This window comes from Eufriesea mexicana, unplaced genomic scaffold (genome assembly GCF_001483705.2).
Source record: "Eufriesea mexicana isolate 0111107269 unplaced genomic scaffold, ASM148370v2 scaffold9187, whole genome shotgun sequence".
In the NCBI taxonomy this organism is placed as follows: domain Eukaryota; kingdom Metazoa; phylum Arthropoda; class Insecta; order Hymenoptera; family Apidae; genus Eufriesea; species Eufriesea mexicana.
In genome coordinates this window covers 242,245-262,384 of record NW_016916911.1, presented here as the reverse complement: position 1 = coordinate 262,384, position 20,140 = coordinate 242,245, and the positions used below count along the sequence as shown (strand labels likewise).

Here is a 20,140-nt window from a genome sequence, read left to right as displayed (position 1 = left end):
TTTTATTTTTTCTATACCATAATACATATTTTTGAATAACATTAATAAAATTACTGTATGAAATTGCAAAGAAAATTTGTGCTTATAAGATAATATTAATTTAATATTATATATGAATATAAATTTATAGTTACAATTACAAGCATTTCTTATTTTAATACAGGTATTTATATGAATAACGACATTTATATACACACAAATATACAACAAACTACAAAATACATGTGTCATAGAAAGGCTTCAGGTGGTACATTGTTAACTGTATACATATTCATAAATGTTGTTATAGCAGTCCTAATATCCCAATTGGCATCTTCAAGATACTGATGACAAAATTTCATGTTCATTGTAGTCAGTTCACGTAAAAATGTAAGTAATTGTTCTTTTTCAGAAACACTAAACACAGTTGGAATGAACTTTGGAGCACCTTTTGATTCAAATTTTATTTCATTGTTACCTGATAAATTACCATTAGCAGGTGTTCCATCAAGGTAACATTGATCATTAGTAATGCAATATTCATTATCTTCTTTCTTCATAATTATAAAGGTTCTGTTGAAAAACATTGGAGGACATTGGTGAATATCTCTAAATGAGAACATTCCTTGCACAGAAATTCCAAGATGGATCTCTCCTTCATATAATAAATCTACATGAAATGATTTAAAATGATGCGTTGTAGGTGGTTGATTTCTGAGTGTAGAAATGATTTTTTCTGGACCACGTAATAAAAACTCTTGACATTTAGCATAATCTACAAATTTAAGTAAATTTCTATTTGTAACAAACGTTTTAGTTAATTGTTTATGAACATAATTTGAAACAGGTCCTAGAGTCATAGAATAAAGTGCATCTCTATCATATAAGCCATTCATCACTTGCCTATCATCTTGATCATATAATATAAAATAATGCTTCACAAATTGTTTGATTAAACAAGTGTTTGTACCATCTCTTAGAAAATTATTTTGTATATTAGGAACAAATTTTTGTTCCATGCCTATTACAATCCCATCCAATTTTTGTAAATGAGGAAAAACATTTTTTACTGCTTGTACATAATCTTGACACTTGTTGTATTTTGTGCACAATGGATTTCCATCCAACCAAAGTTCACTTATTTTAAATTCACTGAAGTAGCGTAAGTATTCCACATCTGCAATTTGATTATGCCGTAAATCTAATTTGGTTAAATGATAATTAAAAAACTTCTCAAAAAAGATAATTCCTGTAATTTGATTATATCTTAGACTTAATTCTCTCACAGGTAAACGTGATTCACGATTGTTGCTCAGAATTCCCATTTTAGTACACCTTAAAACAAAGTGTAATACTTTAGGTAAAGATATGGGACAATATAGAGAATTTAATAATTTCTCATTTTCAAAGTCATCAAGATTCAATACTTTTTTTGTGGGTTCATATCTATAATAAAGTGCTTGTGCTATAATTCTATTAGGATTCAATTGTAAACTCTGAGAATCTGTATATCCTAATATAATATCAATGTGTAATTCTTGTCCATTTGATAATGTCACACATAAACCTTGCTTTACAAGATTTTCAATAGCACTTGAGCTACATTTTGTCAAAAAAGTACTTTTGTTGAAACTTTCTTCTTTGTACATAATAGGCAATATAATTTCAGGATCACAAGCAACAATAATAGTTTTTAACACCTCTGTTGCTTTGTATTGTCTTACACCAAACAAAATGAATTTATGCCATAAATCTTGACGTGATGCTAATGTTGATTCTTGAGTATTAAATGATGGTTTAATATGTGTCAGTCGTAATGGTTCCCAAATTGCCATATTTTCAATCACTTCCATATTTGCCATTGTTCTTAATAATACATATAATATTAATTTACAAAATTTATATGTTCATAAAAATGTACAATGATATTAAAATTAATAAAATATAAAATTGATCATACGTATATATAAGATTTAATTATACATAGTTTTAGAATACAAAAAACTAAGTATAATAAAATAATCCTATGTAATTAGTACATAAATATTTTTCTTATACATTTGTTCAGACCTAAAATAAATTGCTTACACAAATTACTCCATACAAGAAAAATTACATTATAGGAAAACATTACTAATTTAACAACTTGTATTCGATATTAAAATTATTAAGTTCATATTAAATTTCTTCTTTGATTGTGAAAACATATCTGACTAGATAAATTTTTTGATCACTGTATTTTTCTTATACGAAACAATTTATCAAAATTATATACATTTTTTAAAGATACTTTTAGTATATAAAAGCAAACAAGCATTTTCTGAAAACTTTAATTTTTGAGGTTTAAACATTTTATTTATGAAAAATGTTTTTACATTAGTTTTATAGAAAAATTTGTGTTTTTTATATTAACTTTAAACTTGTATTTATTGCGTCTACAATTTAATAATAAATATTTATTTAGAAATCAACAAAAATTTAATTGTAATAGATAGATAATATATATTCTAAGGGTTAATTTAAGTTTAAAGAATTATACACATTAAATATTTTCAGATGGCAGCACAGTATGATTTACAGATGGGTTGGGCGTTGGGAATGCAAGTATTTAATTTCGGGTATTGTGAAAATTTGTTAAATATAAACTGAATCTCTTTTTTACTTACGATTGTTGCACTCAGCTGAACGACAAAATGATAAAACGATTGCATTTATTTTTAGTTTCTTTATACTTTGTATGGCAAGGTAAATCTTAACGATTTGTAAAATTACATGTGCATGTTTATTTATTATGTATTGACAAAATTCTACTTGGTAATAAATTGTTTATTCACTTACTTACTTAAATAATTTTATTTAACATTTCTTAAATTAAAAAGTACAATTAATAGAAAATGTATTATTCAATATTTTTTTAAGATTATATAATTAATTTTACAATTTTTAATATATTTCACAATGTACAAACATAATTTCATATTCCTTTAATATATGTGTCTTTCAGTTGCATATTGTGCTCAAGAATTAAGTCCTTGTCAAATTCCATTAGTCATAAGAGGAACTTGGTTTTCTTGGGAAAATGGAAGAAATACATTAACAGAAATAAATGCTGAAACAATGACTGAACGTGGCAAGTGTGTTAGTATGTTGGAAGAATATCATGTTAATTACACATTTGTATTCCAAAATGAAGCATGCTATCACTGTGTTAAATTAATTGTTAGGACTGTAAATGTATTGCAAAAACTTGAAGGTAAAATAGTTATGACAAATTTATAAAAATTGATAAAATGTATGTAACATAAACTAGTGTCATTACTCTTATACTTTAGCATACTGTGTAAACTTGCCAAATGGTGTTCGACCAACAGTGGAAAATGTATGTAAAGGGTTACGACCTGATCAACAGTTAATAACATTATTTTTGGAGAATTATGTTCCTATAAATTGTAGGTCATCTCTTGAAGGTGTTTGGCAATTTGCTTATCAGGTTTTTATATTTACAAACGTTTAAGAATATATGTAACAAAGTAATTAACTATATATAAAGTAATTTATTTTATTTTATTATTATAGAATCGATTCAGATTTACAGGAGAATGTAATCACCCAGATGCACAAATTAGATCATGCCAAACTGCAGGAACACAATTTTTGATAACTAATCAAAAATTCAATATAACATATAAACAGTGTGTTGGTATGAAGGAAACTTTTGATGGAGGTAATGTTATTTGATAAGGTCTTTATTAGAAGTCATACAGTCTTTTGTTTTAATGCTTTCTTATTATATTATTTTAGTGGTAGAATATAGCTGTTTAGGAGATTGGTTTGTTGATAAAAATCATTTTTTCGCTGTTGCAAATACGAAAGAATCCAGAAAAGATGAAAAATATCGATGTTTTCTAAAAAATCGTGATGATGATCTTTTTATTGGTGTATCTATAACTGCAGAATGTAATACATTAAAGACAGTTGAAAGAAGTCCAGAACGTTTAAGAGTAACACCTGTTAAAGCAGAAGTGATAGAGGCAGGATGCAGATTACCAGAAGATATGAGTGGACAATGGATAAATACTGCTAATATTGATGCAGATATTTTCATTAATGAAACACACATAATTGAAACTTGGTATCCTGATGAAGGTCGTTATAGACGTACGATTTACGTTTGTCGTGAATCAAGAGAGACTAGAGTAATGATGGCTAGATTAACTGTTGATGGATGGTATAAAAATTTTATATAATTAGTAAACATTATACTTCAGTAATTAATTGACATTTATTTTTAGCCAAAAAGATTATGTCTGTTTTGATTTCGTACCTCGACATCATAATGTTATTAGATATCGACGTGGTATTGCAGTTATTAAAGACGATTTTCATACTGTTTGCTCTTGGGTTCAGTTTCCTAATAAGGAAGATTGGAAATACGATTTATTCTTAGGTCAGTGCAACATATTTTTTCGTATATTTAAAATATTTAAATAAATTTTTGTATGAATATTTATTATGCTTTTAGCTAAGAATCCTGTACCAGTACGCTGTCCAGTAGCTGGAAAGTATATGTTCACTCAAAAAGGAGATGTTTTATTTGAAACTAGAATTTTAGGAGGTGTTACTTTATCTCCACGTCCTAATATTTATTGTAAACAAAATATTTCAGATTTCTCTGTATGCGATACTGATCAAAAAGAAATTGCTATAGATGAAACCTATTGTTTATCAGTAGATCATTTAGGAAGACCTGTAGACATTTACAGTAAGTCTAAATTGTTACACCGAAATTAAATAAAGGGCTACATCTTTTCTTTTTCTAAATATATAGGTCTTCCGGACTATAAAATGAAATGTATTGGATTTTGGAAAGAAAATTTAAAGTCGTATTTAATAACCTACGATGAGCTAGATCCTTTCAGCAAATATCGTTGCTGGGTATATCAAAGAGCAGATTTAAATAAAGTTCTCATGTCTCAAGCTATTGGACCATTTTGTGATCTTAAACAAGATGTTACAAGTAGTAATTATACTGAAGGTGCTGCAGTTGCAGTAGAATTACAGGTAATATAAAATGCCTTTATAAACTCATTTATTGCATTAAATATAATTCTATACATATTTTATAATTAATATAATCTTATAATTTAGGAATATGAAAGAGAACGAGATCAATGTCCAATGTATTTCGACGACGGAAGTAATCCTTGGCTTATAACTGAGAATTATATAAAAGTATTCCATTATGGTAGTAGAAGTACAAGAATTTCGTTTTCATGTTCATTCCTATTTTTAATAATTGGAATACTTTATATACCTTTAATTGAAACATAGTACATTAATATGTTTTATCATGAAAATTCATTTTATTCAAAGATACTAGCAAAGATATTAAGAAATTAGCAAAGATACTAGACTTACTTTTTTAAATAATCTTATTTTTCACTCTTATATACATCAAATTCCATCCATTTTCTGTACATACAATTTATAAAATTTGTATAATTATACATTTATTGGATATATATTTACATAATATATATATTTATTATAGATTGTATATTATAAAGAATGTTTACCATACATTGTAATATAATGCTTTATTATTATATTACAATATTAACAGCATCATAAAATGTGCCTTTCTATATTTTAGTATTATATTTAAATATTCTTTTTGTATTACAGAAAAGACTAGCAATAATCCTTAGAATTCTATTCAATTTATTATTTTTTTTAAAGATCTGCAATTTAATTATATTTTTTTATAAATATTTGTAATAAAATATACATTTTTATGAGATTAAATGTTAATTTTATATCACATTTATGCTTACATTTTATATATAAGTATAAGATAAAGATTACATAAAAGATTTATTTTGTCCAGCTGACTTTTGGTATGTCAAAGTGTTCTGTTAAACTATCCAAATGTCTATTAAATTCTTCTACCCGTTGTTTATGTGTCATTGAGGCTTTTTGTTTTATTCGTTCTGTTTGCTATAAGTAATGGACAGATTGGTAAGATTACTTCGCAATTTGAGATCTTCAAGTAAATAACTACTTACCATTTTTTCTTGCATTTTTTGAAATGCAATTTCGGCTTTTGTCCGTTTGATTTCTGGTATTTTAGATTTTTCTTCTTCCGTAATTTTTGTCACTTCTACTAACTTTCTCTTTTTACCGTCCTTATTCTTTTTTCTATTATTAAATGAAAAATAATGTCATTAATAATAGTTTACAAGATTTTAAACATAAATACACAAATCTGAACTGACTGCTGTCAAGGTTAATATAATCAAACTTAACCTAAAAGTAAAGTTTGTCGCGTACGTACTTCTTACTCACGCTTTGATCATTTTTTAATTTTAGGAGTCCCTTTGCTACATGTGCATAGGGATCTTCGTCAGTTGTTGGTGGCATATTAATTTTTTGAATAAATATTTATTATTTAATATTGCTATTTTCAATTATAAGATATCACGACTTCGCGCTATACACCTCTATATAGCACAGCAAATGAACCTTCTAAAGGTAAATCGATTCTCGACAATATGCATCATCGATTGTGCTATGACGTCATGTGTGTCGACCAATAACATTTTCGTACCGAATAATTTTACATAGCTTAAAATCTCGTTACGGTTTTAAAAACATACAATACTTTATTGTTCATATATTTCAATGATAGAAATTTTTCTCAAAGGCAAGCTTCCATTTAAAAAAATGGATTACATCGTATTTATTTTTTTATATATATATGTATGTATATATGTGTACATATATATATATATATGCATATGTGTGTGTGTATATATACATAACACAATTGTTATATTTTAAGGATCATAATAAATTGGTATAGTGTTGTTAATAATTCTCCATTAATTATACAAGTTTACTTAGCATCATATTCGTGTACATATAGCAATCAATTGTTCATAATCTCTATGTTGTGATCTATTAATCTTAATTAAATAGTTTCAAAAATGTGTAATATATGTTAATTGATATTATTTTGCGCTTGTATTCGTACTAGCTACTGTCGTCTCTACATTAATCATTAAATGCTATTTTCTCTTGATGGATTTAAGTTAGAACAACAGCACTGTTACTTAAACTGATTATCTGAAAACACAATATAAAAAATTGTTACTTATTTCTAAGGTGCTTGCAGGATGTATGTGTCTTGTTATCATTTGCATGAGCATATTTGGTTTAAGCATAATTTCTTTGTTTTTTTTTTTCTTCATTAAATTTTCTATGAATTTTATATGAATAAACAAATAACAGCTAAAGCTTAGATTTAAAAAAATTGTCTACAATAATCAATCACTCAATCCAGAATAAAATCATTGCTGAACACTCCCTTGCACATTTGATCCCCATTCTATCAATATCTTGGGCTTTTCGATAAGAATGTGTAAGAACATAGAATTAGTTACACATATTAACGAACACCACTTCTAGAATGTGCTATAAGCCACTGCAATGTTATGTCAATATTGTCTTTCTCTTTACACGAAATGCTATAACAACAAATCTCACGATCTTGAATTGCTGATAAATTCCTGAAAATAATATTTTTGCAAGATATATTTATTACTTATTTATTTATTATTATTATTTCTTTTTTTAAATAATGAACATACATTCTTTCTATGAGTCCATTTTCATCGAGAGCATGAAGTATATCCCTTTTGTTACCAAGAACCAATACTGGTATGCCAGACAACTGAGGTTTATCTAATAAATTGTGTAACTCGTTGCGGCTTGCTTCTATCTTCTCAGAATCAGCTGCATCTACCATGTATACTATTGCATTTACGCCTCTACAGTATCTCTCCCACATAGATCTAAACCTTGGTTGACCTCCAATATCCCATACTTTTATAGTCACATTGCCTTTCGTTATTTTACGCATATTGAAACCAACAGTTGGAATCATATCTTCGCTGAATTGTCCTGACTGAAAACAGTATATTTTATGAAAATATAAATATTCATTTGATCATTAAACATAATGACACAACATAGCAACAAAAAAAAAATGTTTGAAAACAATAAACCTTTATCGTAGAAAAACAGATGTCTAATTTTTTTTATTGTTTATAATTTTAATCTACCTAAAATAAGAAAATAGACAATAATTGTGTTTGCTATTTAATAAAAATATTGCAAAAATATATTTATTAAGTTTTTTATATTAGGGCGGATGCAAGGTTTACATCAATGACGAAGTTATCTCGAATGAAATATAGAATCTAACCAAAACGATGCACGTTTTATTCTTTCATCATTGCGAATTGTAACGATTTAGCGATTAATAAATGTACAATAATTTAACAAAGGTATATTTTATTTAATAAGATCAAGAATAAGAATACTGATCGTTAAATCGTAACAACAAAAGTAAACTTTCGTACCGCTATAACATTTACGAAGGTGGTTTTTCCACTGTATTGTAAGCCAACAAGAGTTAGTTCCATCTCCTCTTTCCAAAAGAGGGATTTAATCCAATCCAAAATTCGATTGATGAGGGCCAACATTTTTTCGTCGATCGGAGGAAACTTAACTCCACCGGTAGAAAGTACACTTAAAGTACGCCGCTCACTGACTTTGACATGTAGTCATTTGCACTCAAGTACGACGTCAGTCCGTCAGCTCCAAAGGTATGTACCGCGCTAGTCAGTTACTGGCGCTGACTAATCGCGCGGCACCAGTGTTTATGATGCGTTACAAGATGCTGGATACGAATTTATCTTACGAATGCGAATATATCTTGCACACTAAACACGCTTATCGTGGGTCGTAGCGAATAGTAGTCGAGCGATCTTGACAGTTCGGGCATTGACGTGCAGCAGAAGACGTTGCAGCGATTCTCAACTTGATGTTACTCACGCTTTGATATTTCACTAAATTAATAATTCACTGATCAGAACACATTGGCGACCTCTGTTCAGTTTTTCAACAAGTAGTAATGGTTTATTGCATGTATGTGCATTGTTACGTATAGAACTTTATATCAGTTAGAGAAAAAGCTTTCTCTATAATATGGGAGTAGTTTAGGAAACGTAATATAGATGCAAATTTAAGTTTGTGTAATATTTTTTATGCAATTAAAATATTAATTTTATAAGAATATATAAATGTATTTATTCAATTCTGTAACACCTATTGTTTATATTGTTGGTGAAAATTTATTTTATTACTTGTATAAAGTCATAAGAAATAACAAAATATCACCACGTTAGGACAAAAATGACAGTTATCGTACACATACAAAGCGGTCGTAGTAGTTCATTTTGCGACAGTTTCACGTTGCTATGTAACTATATCGTATATGGCGCTGATGGTTCTCAATCTTCAGTTTAATTTACGAACATCAAATTTATTTTGTTTTGTCGATATTCTCTTAACGGTTATTTCTAACTGTTATTAATCTTTTATGTATAAATACGAGGTAACTACCATTGATGTTATAAGTTATGATTTTATTCGTTAGATTATTGTTCCTAGACAGTTAACGTCATGTAAATATTGCAAATATGGATTGAGAACTATTGCTTAAGTGACAGAAAATTATGAATGCGTCGCATACTTGTACTAACGTGTAAATGCACGTTAAACGGAAATTATTATTCTTTTTTTTTTTTATCTGATAGACCACATAATATTTGTATCAATTTGTGTTTTATAAATTCACAATTTTTAATTTTTTTACTCGATTGTTTTATGCACCACTGACCTACGAGACTATTAATTAGCTATCTAGTGATTACGAAGAGATTATTATATCCTCTCCTTATCTATATGTATGAGAAAAAAAAAAGGTACAACAAAATTAAATCCATGTTGTATAAATAGGATTATTACTTTCAATTATACATAATTCGAAGGGTAGACCTGAGTTTTGAAGATGCTACGTTTATCGCTATTTACGTTTAATTTCTCACTTAATATTTGTTAATTATTTCTATCTACACATGTATGTATGTCGCATTTCATCATTAGATTACAAATTTAAGATCAAGGTTGTAAATAAAATATAAACAATTTTCTTTATTTTTCACAGAAAGGTTAATTGCGTGAATACGTGTTAGATTTTAGTCAATAAATTTTCCTGTCAAATTATAATATCGTTGATAAAAGAAAAAAGTATTCGGAATGTTCTCGAATTTTTTGATCAAAAGAATCCGGTAACGTACGAGATTTTGCGCTTTATGCCACATTATAGAAGCATTTGCAATGAAGGTTTCAATGTTTTACTAACAGAAATTATATTGTCGTCTTTTTTTTTTTTTTTGTTTTTTTTTTTTCTAAAGAGAATAATGACTTGAGAAATTGTCCTTATTTCCGCTTAACTCTTCTACAAGTGTTATGTACATAGCCGCGATTATAAAACAATTATTAGTTTTGATGATCTTTTTTTTCACGCTTTTTTCCATCAACTTTTTATTCGTAATACCTAAATGTGAATTCATATATAAATTATCATTATGCGCACGTTAATTCACGTTACCTGCCTTCAAGATTCTTTCTTTTTCTCCTACATCTCATTCTGATATTTCTCGTGTGGCACAATGAGTGTTATTTCGATTTTCTTTTTTCTCTCCTTTCCTTATGACAGTACAAAACTATCCTATCTATATACAGGGTGTACGAAACGTGCAAAGCGAACGAAACACAAAGTGGACATTTTGTGCAAACCAGTCATATCATCATACTACCCGATTATGTCTGTGGTACAAAGTTCGGGAACCGTATCTTAATTGCTGTTATTCTATGGATACACGATGAATCTCTCAACATACAAACGTCTGAAGTTCTCTTTTAGAAAGTATGAGCAAGTATCGATATGAACGTTGCATCGTGCAAGTACGCGAGGCACGCAAAATTTCGTAGTCAGAAAACATTGGGTTATACGATACACGAATGATCTCTTCCATTACAAGTCTCTTGGATCACAAGCAATCGCTTAGAAAAATAGAAGTATGTGTTAGAATAAATTTGTGCGGAATTCGGGAACTTGATTTTTATGCTAGAAAATATAAACATTCGTAGATTTTCTTAGTTCTAACAATAACTTCAACAACAATGATGTTGGAAAATTTGATCAACAATTTAAACCTACATAATTTCGCGATTTACGTATAAAACGATAAAAAATCCCTTGATTAATTCGGTTCGTTTGACGACACGTTCTGAATTGAAACCTTAATGTCTAGATCACAAGTGATACGACGAAATATTTTGGTAATCACAGCTTTAACATTAGTGACCGTGTTACAGAATGAAACGCGATCCCTAGCATTCGTTAATGGATTTTCGCCGATAGATCATGGCGCGCATTGTTGAGCTTCGAATGATCGTTGCGTGTAATTATCAGAACATTCTAGATATTAAGGCACATCAGTTTGCTCGCAAGGCACGGATGACGTTGCTCTCTTGTCCCTTCGAGGATTAAACGTTCGGTAATCGAAAAAGTGAGTTTCCTTAGCTTTGCGCGGCTTCGCGATACTTATAATATAGTCGGCATAAAAGCCAATCAGTGAAAAATCTTAAATATACAACATCGGTTATATACTCTCGATTAAATCGTTAAATCGTCCTCATCGTTGATTAGTAATCGATCTTACAGTTTAAACCATTAGTTTTATACATCTTTTCAATTTCTTCGCGTGTTTTCTTTTCTCTTTACAGTTCCAGCTGAATGGCTTTTGAGTCGAACATATCGAGTAGATGAAGTATTTTATGTACAATGCTGAATATGGTACACTGTGTGTACGGCTGCCGCGCAGATAAAGTACCTCTCAAAATCGAATATGCATGCCAGCGACTTATGCTTCAACGGAAAGTAATTCTTATGCATCGGTCTATGATGGAGATACGCTTTACGCACGGAAAGGAAAGATTCGAGAAGAATCATAAATATTTAAAAGTGTATTAATATGTTTCCAAACATATTACTACGCAATAACGAATTATAAAAATGGATTTTAAATCATAACGATCAAGAAAAGCGATCGGTGAACATTCGTAAAAATTTACGTTGCATCAATTGCCCTTCCATGTTGAATTCCTGTAATTGTTTTCACGCAATTTTTGCTAATTCTATATTGGCTGAATCACCTAACGTTAGAATATAAAATTTCTCTTTTATCTTTAGTAATACGAGAAAGTGTCTCGGGTAGAAAATGCCTGACTATGGTATTGAGAATTCTCTTTATCGCGATACTAATCCTTTCGTATCAAATGCTTGTTTCTTTAATCATTTACTTTTGTATCATTAAGATTAATAGAGAAATTTTAGGTTGCAACGTTAGGTGTGTCACCTTGTATACAGGCGTGAATTTAAGCCCAGTTTCCGCAGCGTTTATGTAACCGTGAAACTTGGTATGAAAGTGCGTAGATTGTGTTCCATAGATCGGCTCAATTAAGGTCACGAGTTCTGGAATAAGTAATAAAGCATGAATTTTCTAACACCCGAGGGATCCTACTAAAATGCAAAGGAGATCTTCTCGAATTACATAATAAAATAACGGTCGATGGCATTGTTACATAATTTAATCCAAGACTCACCGTTAACTCTCTTATATAATTCCTTGTTTTTATATAATCTTAGAACCGCGCGTAAACCGATGAGTGTAAAAACATTTTGTGGGTTGCTATCGTTTTGGCGTGTTTGAAAATGATGTAAATCGGAAAATAGCTTTTAACAATGCTTATTCTAATAACAAAATTGGAAAATCAAATCGGGCAGTTTCACACATGCTAAGCAGGTGAGAGTTGTTTTTACCTACGGATTTAAAAGGCGCGTTGCGGAAACTCTGCAATTTCACCATGTTCAATAAAAAATAATTATTCCTCGATTACCTCGTTGTGTATCGTAATACGGCTACGAATTATCATGGGTGGTAATGCAATAATGACGATGCAAATTATACATTAAACTTTTTACGTAATTTTTCCTATATACCGGTTCCACCACGATCTTATCGCAACACCGATGCAAACAGTTTGGCATTCAACGTCCACGCAAAATACAATTGGATCAACGACGGCACAACAGTTTCTTGCTTTCTCGCGTACCATATCCGTCCAGAGGAAGGAGAGGGGAGATGATTCGATGACAGGTTACCTTGTCGGACGTGGCAGATGTACGTACAGCGAACCGAAGAAGGATCACGAATACCTGAATCGCGAGGCCAGGGATCCATGACATTGAGTCGCAACACATCCGGGAGTACCTCTGTACGTTACTTCGTATCACTCTTTTCCTCTCACTTTCTATCTCCTTTCACGAATACACGCTAACGCGATCGCAATACAGAGTAATTTTGTACTCAATGTTTTCTCCATTGGATCTCGAAGGATCATCGAACTGGAAGGATGAAGGAGCGAAGCCCGGATGCGACTCGAGGAATCGATGGGAAAAGACGAGACGAATTGATGATGGCTACGACGTAGCACGGTCGGGTCACTCGGTCGTCGTATACGATTTTCGAAGATTCAGCTCCGACGCAGCTAAGCTGTCGCCTTTCACATAATAATCGGCTGCGTCTCTTCTTCCGGACGGATTGCCGATTGCCCCGTTCGTCACGCCGTTCGCTTGATGATTCTGCTGATGATCCTTTTTCACTCCGTTTGCAACTGGCCTCCTCTTCTGTTGGTAGCTTTGCTGATAGAATTCGTTGAACAGGAAGAAGAACATGGTCGCGTGCAGACCGATCCACCAAACGAACGCCTTCGGGTAATTGCAGTTGATGAAGAGTAATTGGAACGCGTGGATCATCACCGCGACGAACTGAATCATTTGGAAGACGGTTAAATACTTTTTCCACCAGAGATACGGTTGGAATCTGGGACCCAGCGCGGCTAGCAAGTAGTACGTGTACATTACTATGTGGACGAACGTGTTTAGGAGTCCAAAGAAGGTAGAATGACCGCCTGAAAATTAATACAACGTAGTGATAAATCCACTAAAAAAGAAGGGAAAAATTTGTTACAGATATTTCCGACCCAGTGACGAAGAGATTTGACTTACCAGGTGTGAATTTAACACCAAACCACACCGACATCGGCATGCAACCATGGTGAATAACGTGCAATGTCGACACGTGATCGTTCTTCTTCCTTAATACGAAGAAGATCTGGAAAAATGGTAAATGGTAGAGAAATTTACGTAAACGGTATTATCCATTGGACATTGGAAACGTGTGATTCTAATACATTTTATTTAGTTCCAGTTACTTACCGTGTCCATAAATTCCGTAAATTTGGAGAAGTAATACCACCAACAAGCGTGCACCATCTGCGCTTTGGAAAATATCGATTAGGCAATCTCTTTAATGTTGCTTGCAATACGACGAATATGTTAAGAGAAACAAATCCTTGGAGGTACAGTGTTATCCGTGCAGAAATTACACATTTCAGCGAAGATTATACAACAACGGAAAGAATAAATGTCATTGTTTTTAACGGGATTACGGGACGCTCCAAAGATTTGCCTTTAGTAGATTTGCGTCGATGAACAGTCGTATTTTTTTCTTTTTATTGCGCATCGTTCCGTGTATGATGATATCGAGTGGTAAGCAGTAAGTAATGTAATTGTCGTCGTGTAAGTGATGTCAGTTTCAAATATTTGTTTTCTACTGATATCTGTTAAATGGCATTAATTGCATGAAGCGGTTGTTTCGAAGTGTGTTAGCTTGCTGAATTAACTACGATATTTTTAAGTACTACTGGAAATTTAGAGGCATGTAGGCAGGGACGTTAATGTTATGACAGAGTCAAGTAATATTCATAGAAAAGGAACAAGTACAAACGAAAATGTACAAATTTTCAATTGTTTTCAATGAATTTCATAAGAAAAAGAAAAGTTCGCAAAGACGATATTACGAGACATAATTGCGTTAAAAAGTAATTCGAATTTATCGATTTTGCACTGTTTTCATTCGTTCGAATCGGAATTTTGTTAAATTTGTTGTACCTTCGATAGAAACTTTATAATTGAATGGTGTAATGACTTAGTATTTGACTTAGTGTAACGTTTGCGTGTTAATGGGGAATATCACCCACCCTTAGTACTTGGGGTCGATCACTGTAGTCTACGGGTTGGCACCTTAGAGAATAGTCGCCAGTCAGCCATCCGGACATTCCTATCTGCAACCACAACCGCCCAGAGGCCATTCTCCGATCAATGAAAAGAATAAATAAACGAAAGAGAAAGGCATAGAAAAGAAAGGAGCACGAGCATGTGTATATTCTAAAAGAACAATTAATCGTAGCAATGCTTGGATAATAATTGGACACATGCATGTTAATGAAGGCCGAGCAGGGATGCGTTTTCGTCTTGCACGTCCTCCATGCGCTGCATCACCGAATTCTTACCTATTTCAATATCCGTCATTCTTTTCCCACAGACTTTCCGCGGAAAGAAGGAAATTTACGTAGGTTACAAAGCTCACGAACCGTTATTCAACTTGTCAACCGACTTCTTCGCGATATCGTCCGATTCAGCGGCAGAGAAGTTGGTCAAAGTCTCGGATTTGCATGCAAGCATTCCAGAGTATAATCAGCATAGAAATACGGGCTATAGTTGATACAATAAAAGAAACAAGCAAATATAGAGATACGGAGTACGTATAAAAGAAGCCATAAGCGCTAAAGTATACTCCTCTCATACAGGCGGTTCCTTCCCCTGGTTGACTGGCTACGAAGCATAAGATAATTCGCATCATAGCACAACTCTTCAATTTCTACGATCTAAACGGCTTTGAAAACGTGAAAGGTTCTTCTATCGTCGTCATATGCATATACGTAATCGCGCAATATGGTCCGTCAAAGAAATTCAAGGACTGCTATCGAGCAACGGATCGACGGCGATTACTATAAATCGTACTCGTACGTATACGCATATAGAGATCATTGAACAATCAAATTTGGCATTCGTTGAGGTCCGTCTCGTTGAAATGGCGGTCGATGATCCATCTGCAGAGGAAACTGCGAATAACAAAACTTACCCTTAACGCGGTTGGGTTGTTGCTATAGTCCACTGGCTGGCAACGGAAACTATACTGGCCCCACCATCCGCCCATCAGACTCTGTTTTTTCGTTTGAAAATTAATCTTTTATCCTACGCCTTTTACCGTATTAATTGGAAGTTGAATCTATCGAGTTCGAAATACGTTTCATCGAAATTGATCGAGGTCCTCGGATCCCCCGAACGTCGTAGGAATCACGCTAGTCTCCCGAGGTATCCTCCCGAAGCGAAGCTAATTTCAAGATTAAATCGAGTGAACGAGTGGATAGCGTTGCAGGCTGGAACGCACAACCCTCTGCAGCAGTGGCGAATTGGAAAAAAGGTCACGTAAGAGTTTATAGACTCGATCGTTTCGCTAATACTAATTAACCAGCGCCATTGATACTGGTCACACGCGATTTCAAACTCGATGATTTGTCCGGACGTTCGATGTTTTCGCAGAAATCGTCTAGTTAATTAGACAGAAGTCGTTTATCGTTTAGTTCACGATTCCCTGTTAGGCATACGTCCGGTGTACGAGCGACGTTTCGTTTTCCAGCAACGATGAAATGCCGTATTAGATTCTTGCATGCAACGGACGGATTTTCGAATCGGTGAAAATCGTTCGGACAACGCGAAACATACACACCAGGTTAGGTGGAGGATAAAACAGAGAAAAGAGGGAAAGACGAAGCGGGACACGCGATCGAAGCGAATTGGACGTTACCTCGTAGAACAGCCACGCGGAGAACATCATTTGGAATAAATTATAGGCTATCAGGGCGTTCTTCAGTTGAAAGGGCTTCCTATTCTCCATCACCTTTGGCCCCAGAACCTTTACTGCGTATACGTAGCTCAAGCAGATGAACAGAGTGGGGAACGGCGAACTCATCATAAACCAGTTCGTTGTCCTCTGATCTGGAAAAGAGATTGCAAGAGCAGAATTCAGTGGAGAATTTGTAAGCAAAAAGAGGTAATCTGCAGACGAGGTTGCTGAGGTAGACCTGGCATTCGGCTGCTCGCAGCTGATATCTCGTGTCCCGATGCATTAACGTAGCCGGCATAGCGACAGTAAAAGTATAACAGCCTCGACCTTGAGATTTCTTCACGCGATATCCTTCTATACCTTTCTTGCCCTTCAAAAGTTCAATCAACTATCGCGTCACCGTATCAAAACCAGTTGTAAAGTCCGTTTCATTAACTAGTCCCTTGACGGTTTTAATGGCCGACCTTGCTTGGCGCGGTTTCATCCTGCTCTTTTATGGCTGTCGTGAAACACGGGAAGGAGAAGGAATCGAAAATTAAGCGCCACAGCGAGGTCGACCATGATCGAGCGAGATCTTTCGACGGATGTAGAAATATATAGAATTCGAGGCCGACTGACGGATCGAAAAATTTCATATTTGCGCGTTTGCGTGCCGCAGAAGTTGAAAAATCTTCCTCGAAACCGGCGGCTGCTTCTGCTGGCTACGTGAAATGAATAATTCATTCTCGATGCACCTACCGCTGCATCGCGACGAATGACGTTTGCTTAACCATAATGAAATTCTACGTAACTCTATCCTTCCTCTCTGTCTGTGCGCTCGTCGAAATCTCCGATTCCGTGATTCCATCTGTCCCAGCGAACGGTCATCCGGACGCTCGATCGTGAACGGAAAACATTTTCATTTCATCTTCGGGACTTTCCGTTTTTCCGAAAATATTCTTCGAACATAAGGCAAAGGCAGGGAATACCTTCGGGTGCTGTACGCCATGTACACCGTGTCGACGTTGGAAATAAATACAGGTTACAGGTGGTACACGTAGGTTTCTCCTTTACCTTTAGAAAAGCGCTGCCAAGTCGACGAGCTGTGTGGGGAGAAACGATGCTTGGAATTCTGGAATTACCTATCACCGATCTTTTGCAACGTTAAGTCCGTATAAAATCCAGTTTCGTTGGCTACACACCGAGAGAGTCCACAGTGCGAAACGAACTGACCTGCCATGTTAATTCACAGCCACTCTAATTCAGAGCCACTTTAATTCGCTGTTTCCAGTTTCAGAACGACGGAGAGCTCTTGGTCCAAGGATACTCTGGATTAGGATGCCGTGGACGAAAAAGGAACTCGAGTTCCACGAACCGAGTAGCGAAATCTAGAGATGCGTAACTCGGAAAGCGGCGAAAGTTGAACGACGTTATGAAAGAAGACTGGATTTTAGCTGTTAGAACCGGCGGCTCAGGGGATTCGTTTCATCATTCTGCGATTGAATTTTCATCCCGAGCTCTCTGTCTTTCTATTTTTCTACTTTTCCATCCACGATCGCTTGTCATCGATGCAAGTTCAGGGATAGCCCCGCAAATTTTATTCGCCATCTTCTTCCTCGGCCAGAATTTTACGCAAGGTCGTGCTTGCGTAATTTCGGTGAAATTTTCTATACAAGATCGCATTGCTGACTAAGATGGATAAATTCTTCGATACAAGCGTGACTTATACACGTATATTCTTCTCCAACGATTCTCTTGCAAGTTGCATTGTTGGTCGTGAAACAATTCTAATCTTTGCTTCAATTTGCGCATCGAGGTTACCGGTGTACAATGCGACTACGTCAGAGGACATGCACGTTTTACTCGTTTATCCTAACTTTTGTTTGGCTTTATCATTAACGTTAATACTTGAGCAGCTGCATCATCCGATGCACGGGGAATATTATTCGATTCACGAGAACAGCAAATATTACTTTGTAATTATACTCCGTGTGATACTATTTGCACACTTTTTGCATAACAATTTCGTCTCCTTTCTTACGAGCAAATATTGGCAAATGGCAATAGGATTATGGTAATTAAGCCTGCGATTTTATGCATTCTTCGTGCACTGTCTCTCGGTATTTCACTTTCGATCGTTTTCGTTCTAACCTGATTAACTTTGTAGCGATCATCATTCTCGCCCTCGCCACTAGATGGATTCCGCCTTCAAGGACTTTCCCGCAAGTCCTCGGGAAATTCCCAGTTTCCTATATACATAACTTCCCGTCTTTCCAATAGTATCCCCAGTGTGTCTAAGGCAAGGGCCTGCTAAGCAAGCCTTGCTAATGAGTCCGCTAGCAGGCCCGGAACGAAACGCATCCCTTCCTTTTCCTAACGTCCCTTCTAAATACGCCAACCACGGGGATACCTGCGACGAGCCGACTTCCAGCGATGGTGGGGGAAGGCCCCCACAACTTTAATGCATACTCTACGCAACCGCTATAATTCTTACTATAAAAGACGCCATTCGACATCGCGCTTACTTTTATCGGTTTTTAACATTTCCTTTTAATAGATCGTAATATTTTATCGTCCACCTGGCAGCGGCACGTTGGAAAATACTCGAGATGCTATTGCAAAATATTCATACACCGTAATAACTACGGTTCTGCATTTTAACGAACATTGATCTTTCATCTTTTACTGATTTCCAGTTAACTTCGTTTCGATAAAATTTCGTCGTTTTGATCGATTATGCCGTTTGTTTTCAGATGATCTCGCTTCTTCGGATGTACAGGTGACACCAGCCACGAATTTCGATCAGCTGCAGGAACTTGGCGCTTAGGCCAAGGCGAGAAGGACGAAAGCAGAGAGACGAGAATGGAATGGAGGGAGAAGGTTCGGTCTTTCCTGTGGCTGCTGAATAAATTCGCTTCCAGTCACCGGTCGACGATCGTCCCTGAGATATTTCTCAATGTTTAAGATTCGACCGCAAGGAATATGAAAAAAAAAATCGAGGGATCATAGGTCTGTTTGCGGGCATGCCACGCATTTGCAGGTCTCGTTGAAGGCTTACCTGCATTTTTGTCAAGTATCTCGTGGAGCCGGTCCACGTACTGCATTACAATCGACATTTTTCTTGCTTCTTGTCGAGGGAACCTTTGCGAGATATCCTTCTGCGGTTGGAATCAAGGGCACAGATTTTCACGATAAGATCCGTGAGTTCCTGCAACGATAAAAGAAGAAAGGGTCACTGACAGTCGCGGTCCAGAAGAAGGTCAGTTTGGAAAGTAAATTGACACAAGAACGCAGAAGGTCGTCCTTGGATACAGATATGCTCTTTATTCTACTTGAGAGAGTTCTCAGAAAGGATATGCATCCATTTTCGCGTTAAACACGCGTAAAGATAATCC

The 20,140-nt window shown here is 34.3% G+C and overlaps 5 protein-coding genes across 8 annotated transcripts in view; 1 reads left to right on the top strand and 4 right to left on the bottom strand.

Annotated features, from left to right (window-relative positions):
* Positions 1-227: 227 nt before the first annotated feature.
* LOC108553055 (nuclear RNA export factor 2) lies at positions 228-1,841 on the bottom strand. Its single transcript, XM_017907807.1, has one exon. It carries the CDS (start codon positions 1,839-1,841, stop codon positions 228-230), a length of 1,614 nt encoding a protein of 537 aa, XP_017763296.1.
* Positions 1,842-2,648: 807 nt separating this feature from the next.
* Positions 2,649-5,310, top strand: udt (protein undicht). The gene is made up of 9 exons (XM_017907804.1): positions 2,649-2,724; positions 2,984-3,232; positions 3,312-3,469; positions 3,556-3,703; positions 3,781-4,207; positions 4,272-4,426; positions 4,502-4,741; positions 4,808-5,040; positions 5,128-5,310. Exons 1-9 carry the CDS (start codon positions 2,673-2,675, stop codon positions 5,308-5,310), a joined length of 1,845 nt encoding a protein of 614 aa, XP_017763293.1. The 5' UTR covers positions 2,649-2,672.
* Positions 5,311-5,853: 543 nt separating this feature from the next.
* Positions 5,854-6,573, bottom strand: LOC108553056 (protein FAM32A). Its single transcript, XM_017907808.1, has 3 exons — positions 6,314-6,573; positions 6,045-6,177; positions 5,854-5,976 (listed from the first exon to the last, which is right to left on the bottom strand). Exons 1-3 carry the CDS (start codon positions 6,397-6,399, stop codon positions 5,854-5,856), a joined length of 342 nt encoding a protein of 113 aa, XP_017763297.1. The 5' UTR covers positions 6,400-6,573.
* A 242-nt stretch (positions 6,574-6,815) lies between these two features.
* Positions 6,816-9,011, bottom strand: Arl8 (ADP-ribosylation factor-like protein 8). Its single transcript, XM_017907803.1, has 3 exons — positions 8,403-9,011; positions 7,629-7,945; positions 6,816-7,547 (listed from the first exon to the last, which is right to left on the bottom strand). Exons 1-3 carry the CDS (start codon positions 8,523-8,525, stop codon positions 7,427-7,429), a joined length of 561 nt encoding a protein of 186 aa, XP_017763292.1. The 5' UTR covers positions 8,526-9,011; the 3' UTR covers positions 6,816-7,426.
* Positions 9,012-10,996: 1,985 nt separating this feature from the next.
* Positions 10,997-20,140, bottom strand: part of LOC108553060 (elongation of very long chain fatty acids protein AAEL008004) — a 33,090-nt gene continuing 23,946 nt past the window's right edge. For 3 of the 4 annotated variants that reach the window (XM_017907813.1, XM_017907812.1, XM_017907811.1), the window contains exons 2-7: positions 19,804-19,953; positions 16,728-16,918; positions 15,058-15,141; positions 14,234-14,290; positions 14,024-14,129; positions 10,997-13,926 (exon numbers count right to left, since the gene is read on the bottom strand). In XM_017907813.1, the coding sequence (XP_017763302.1) occupies positions 13,457-13,926; positions 14,024-14,129; positions 14,234-14,290; positions 15,058-15,141; positions 16,728-16,918; positions 19,804-19,861 (966 nt within the window). In that variant the 5' untranslated portion in view covers positions 19,862-19,953 and the 3' untranslated portion in view covers positions 10,997-13,456. Of the gene's footprint in view, positions 13,927-14,023; positions 14,130-14,233; positions 14,291-15,057; positions 15,142-16,001; positions 16,083-16,727; positions 16,919-19,803; positions 19,954-20,140 lie in introns of all 4 variants that reach the window. The other variant, XM_017907814.1, reaches the window with a different exon arrangement.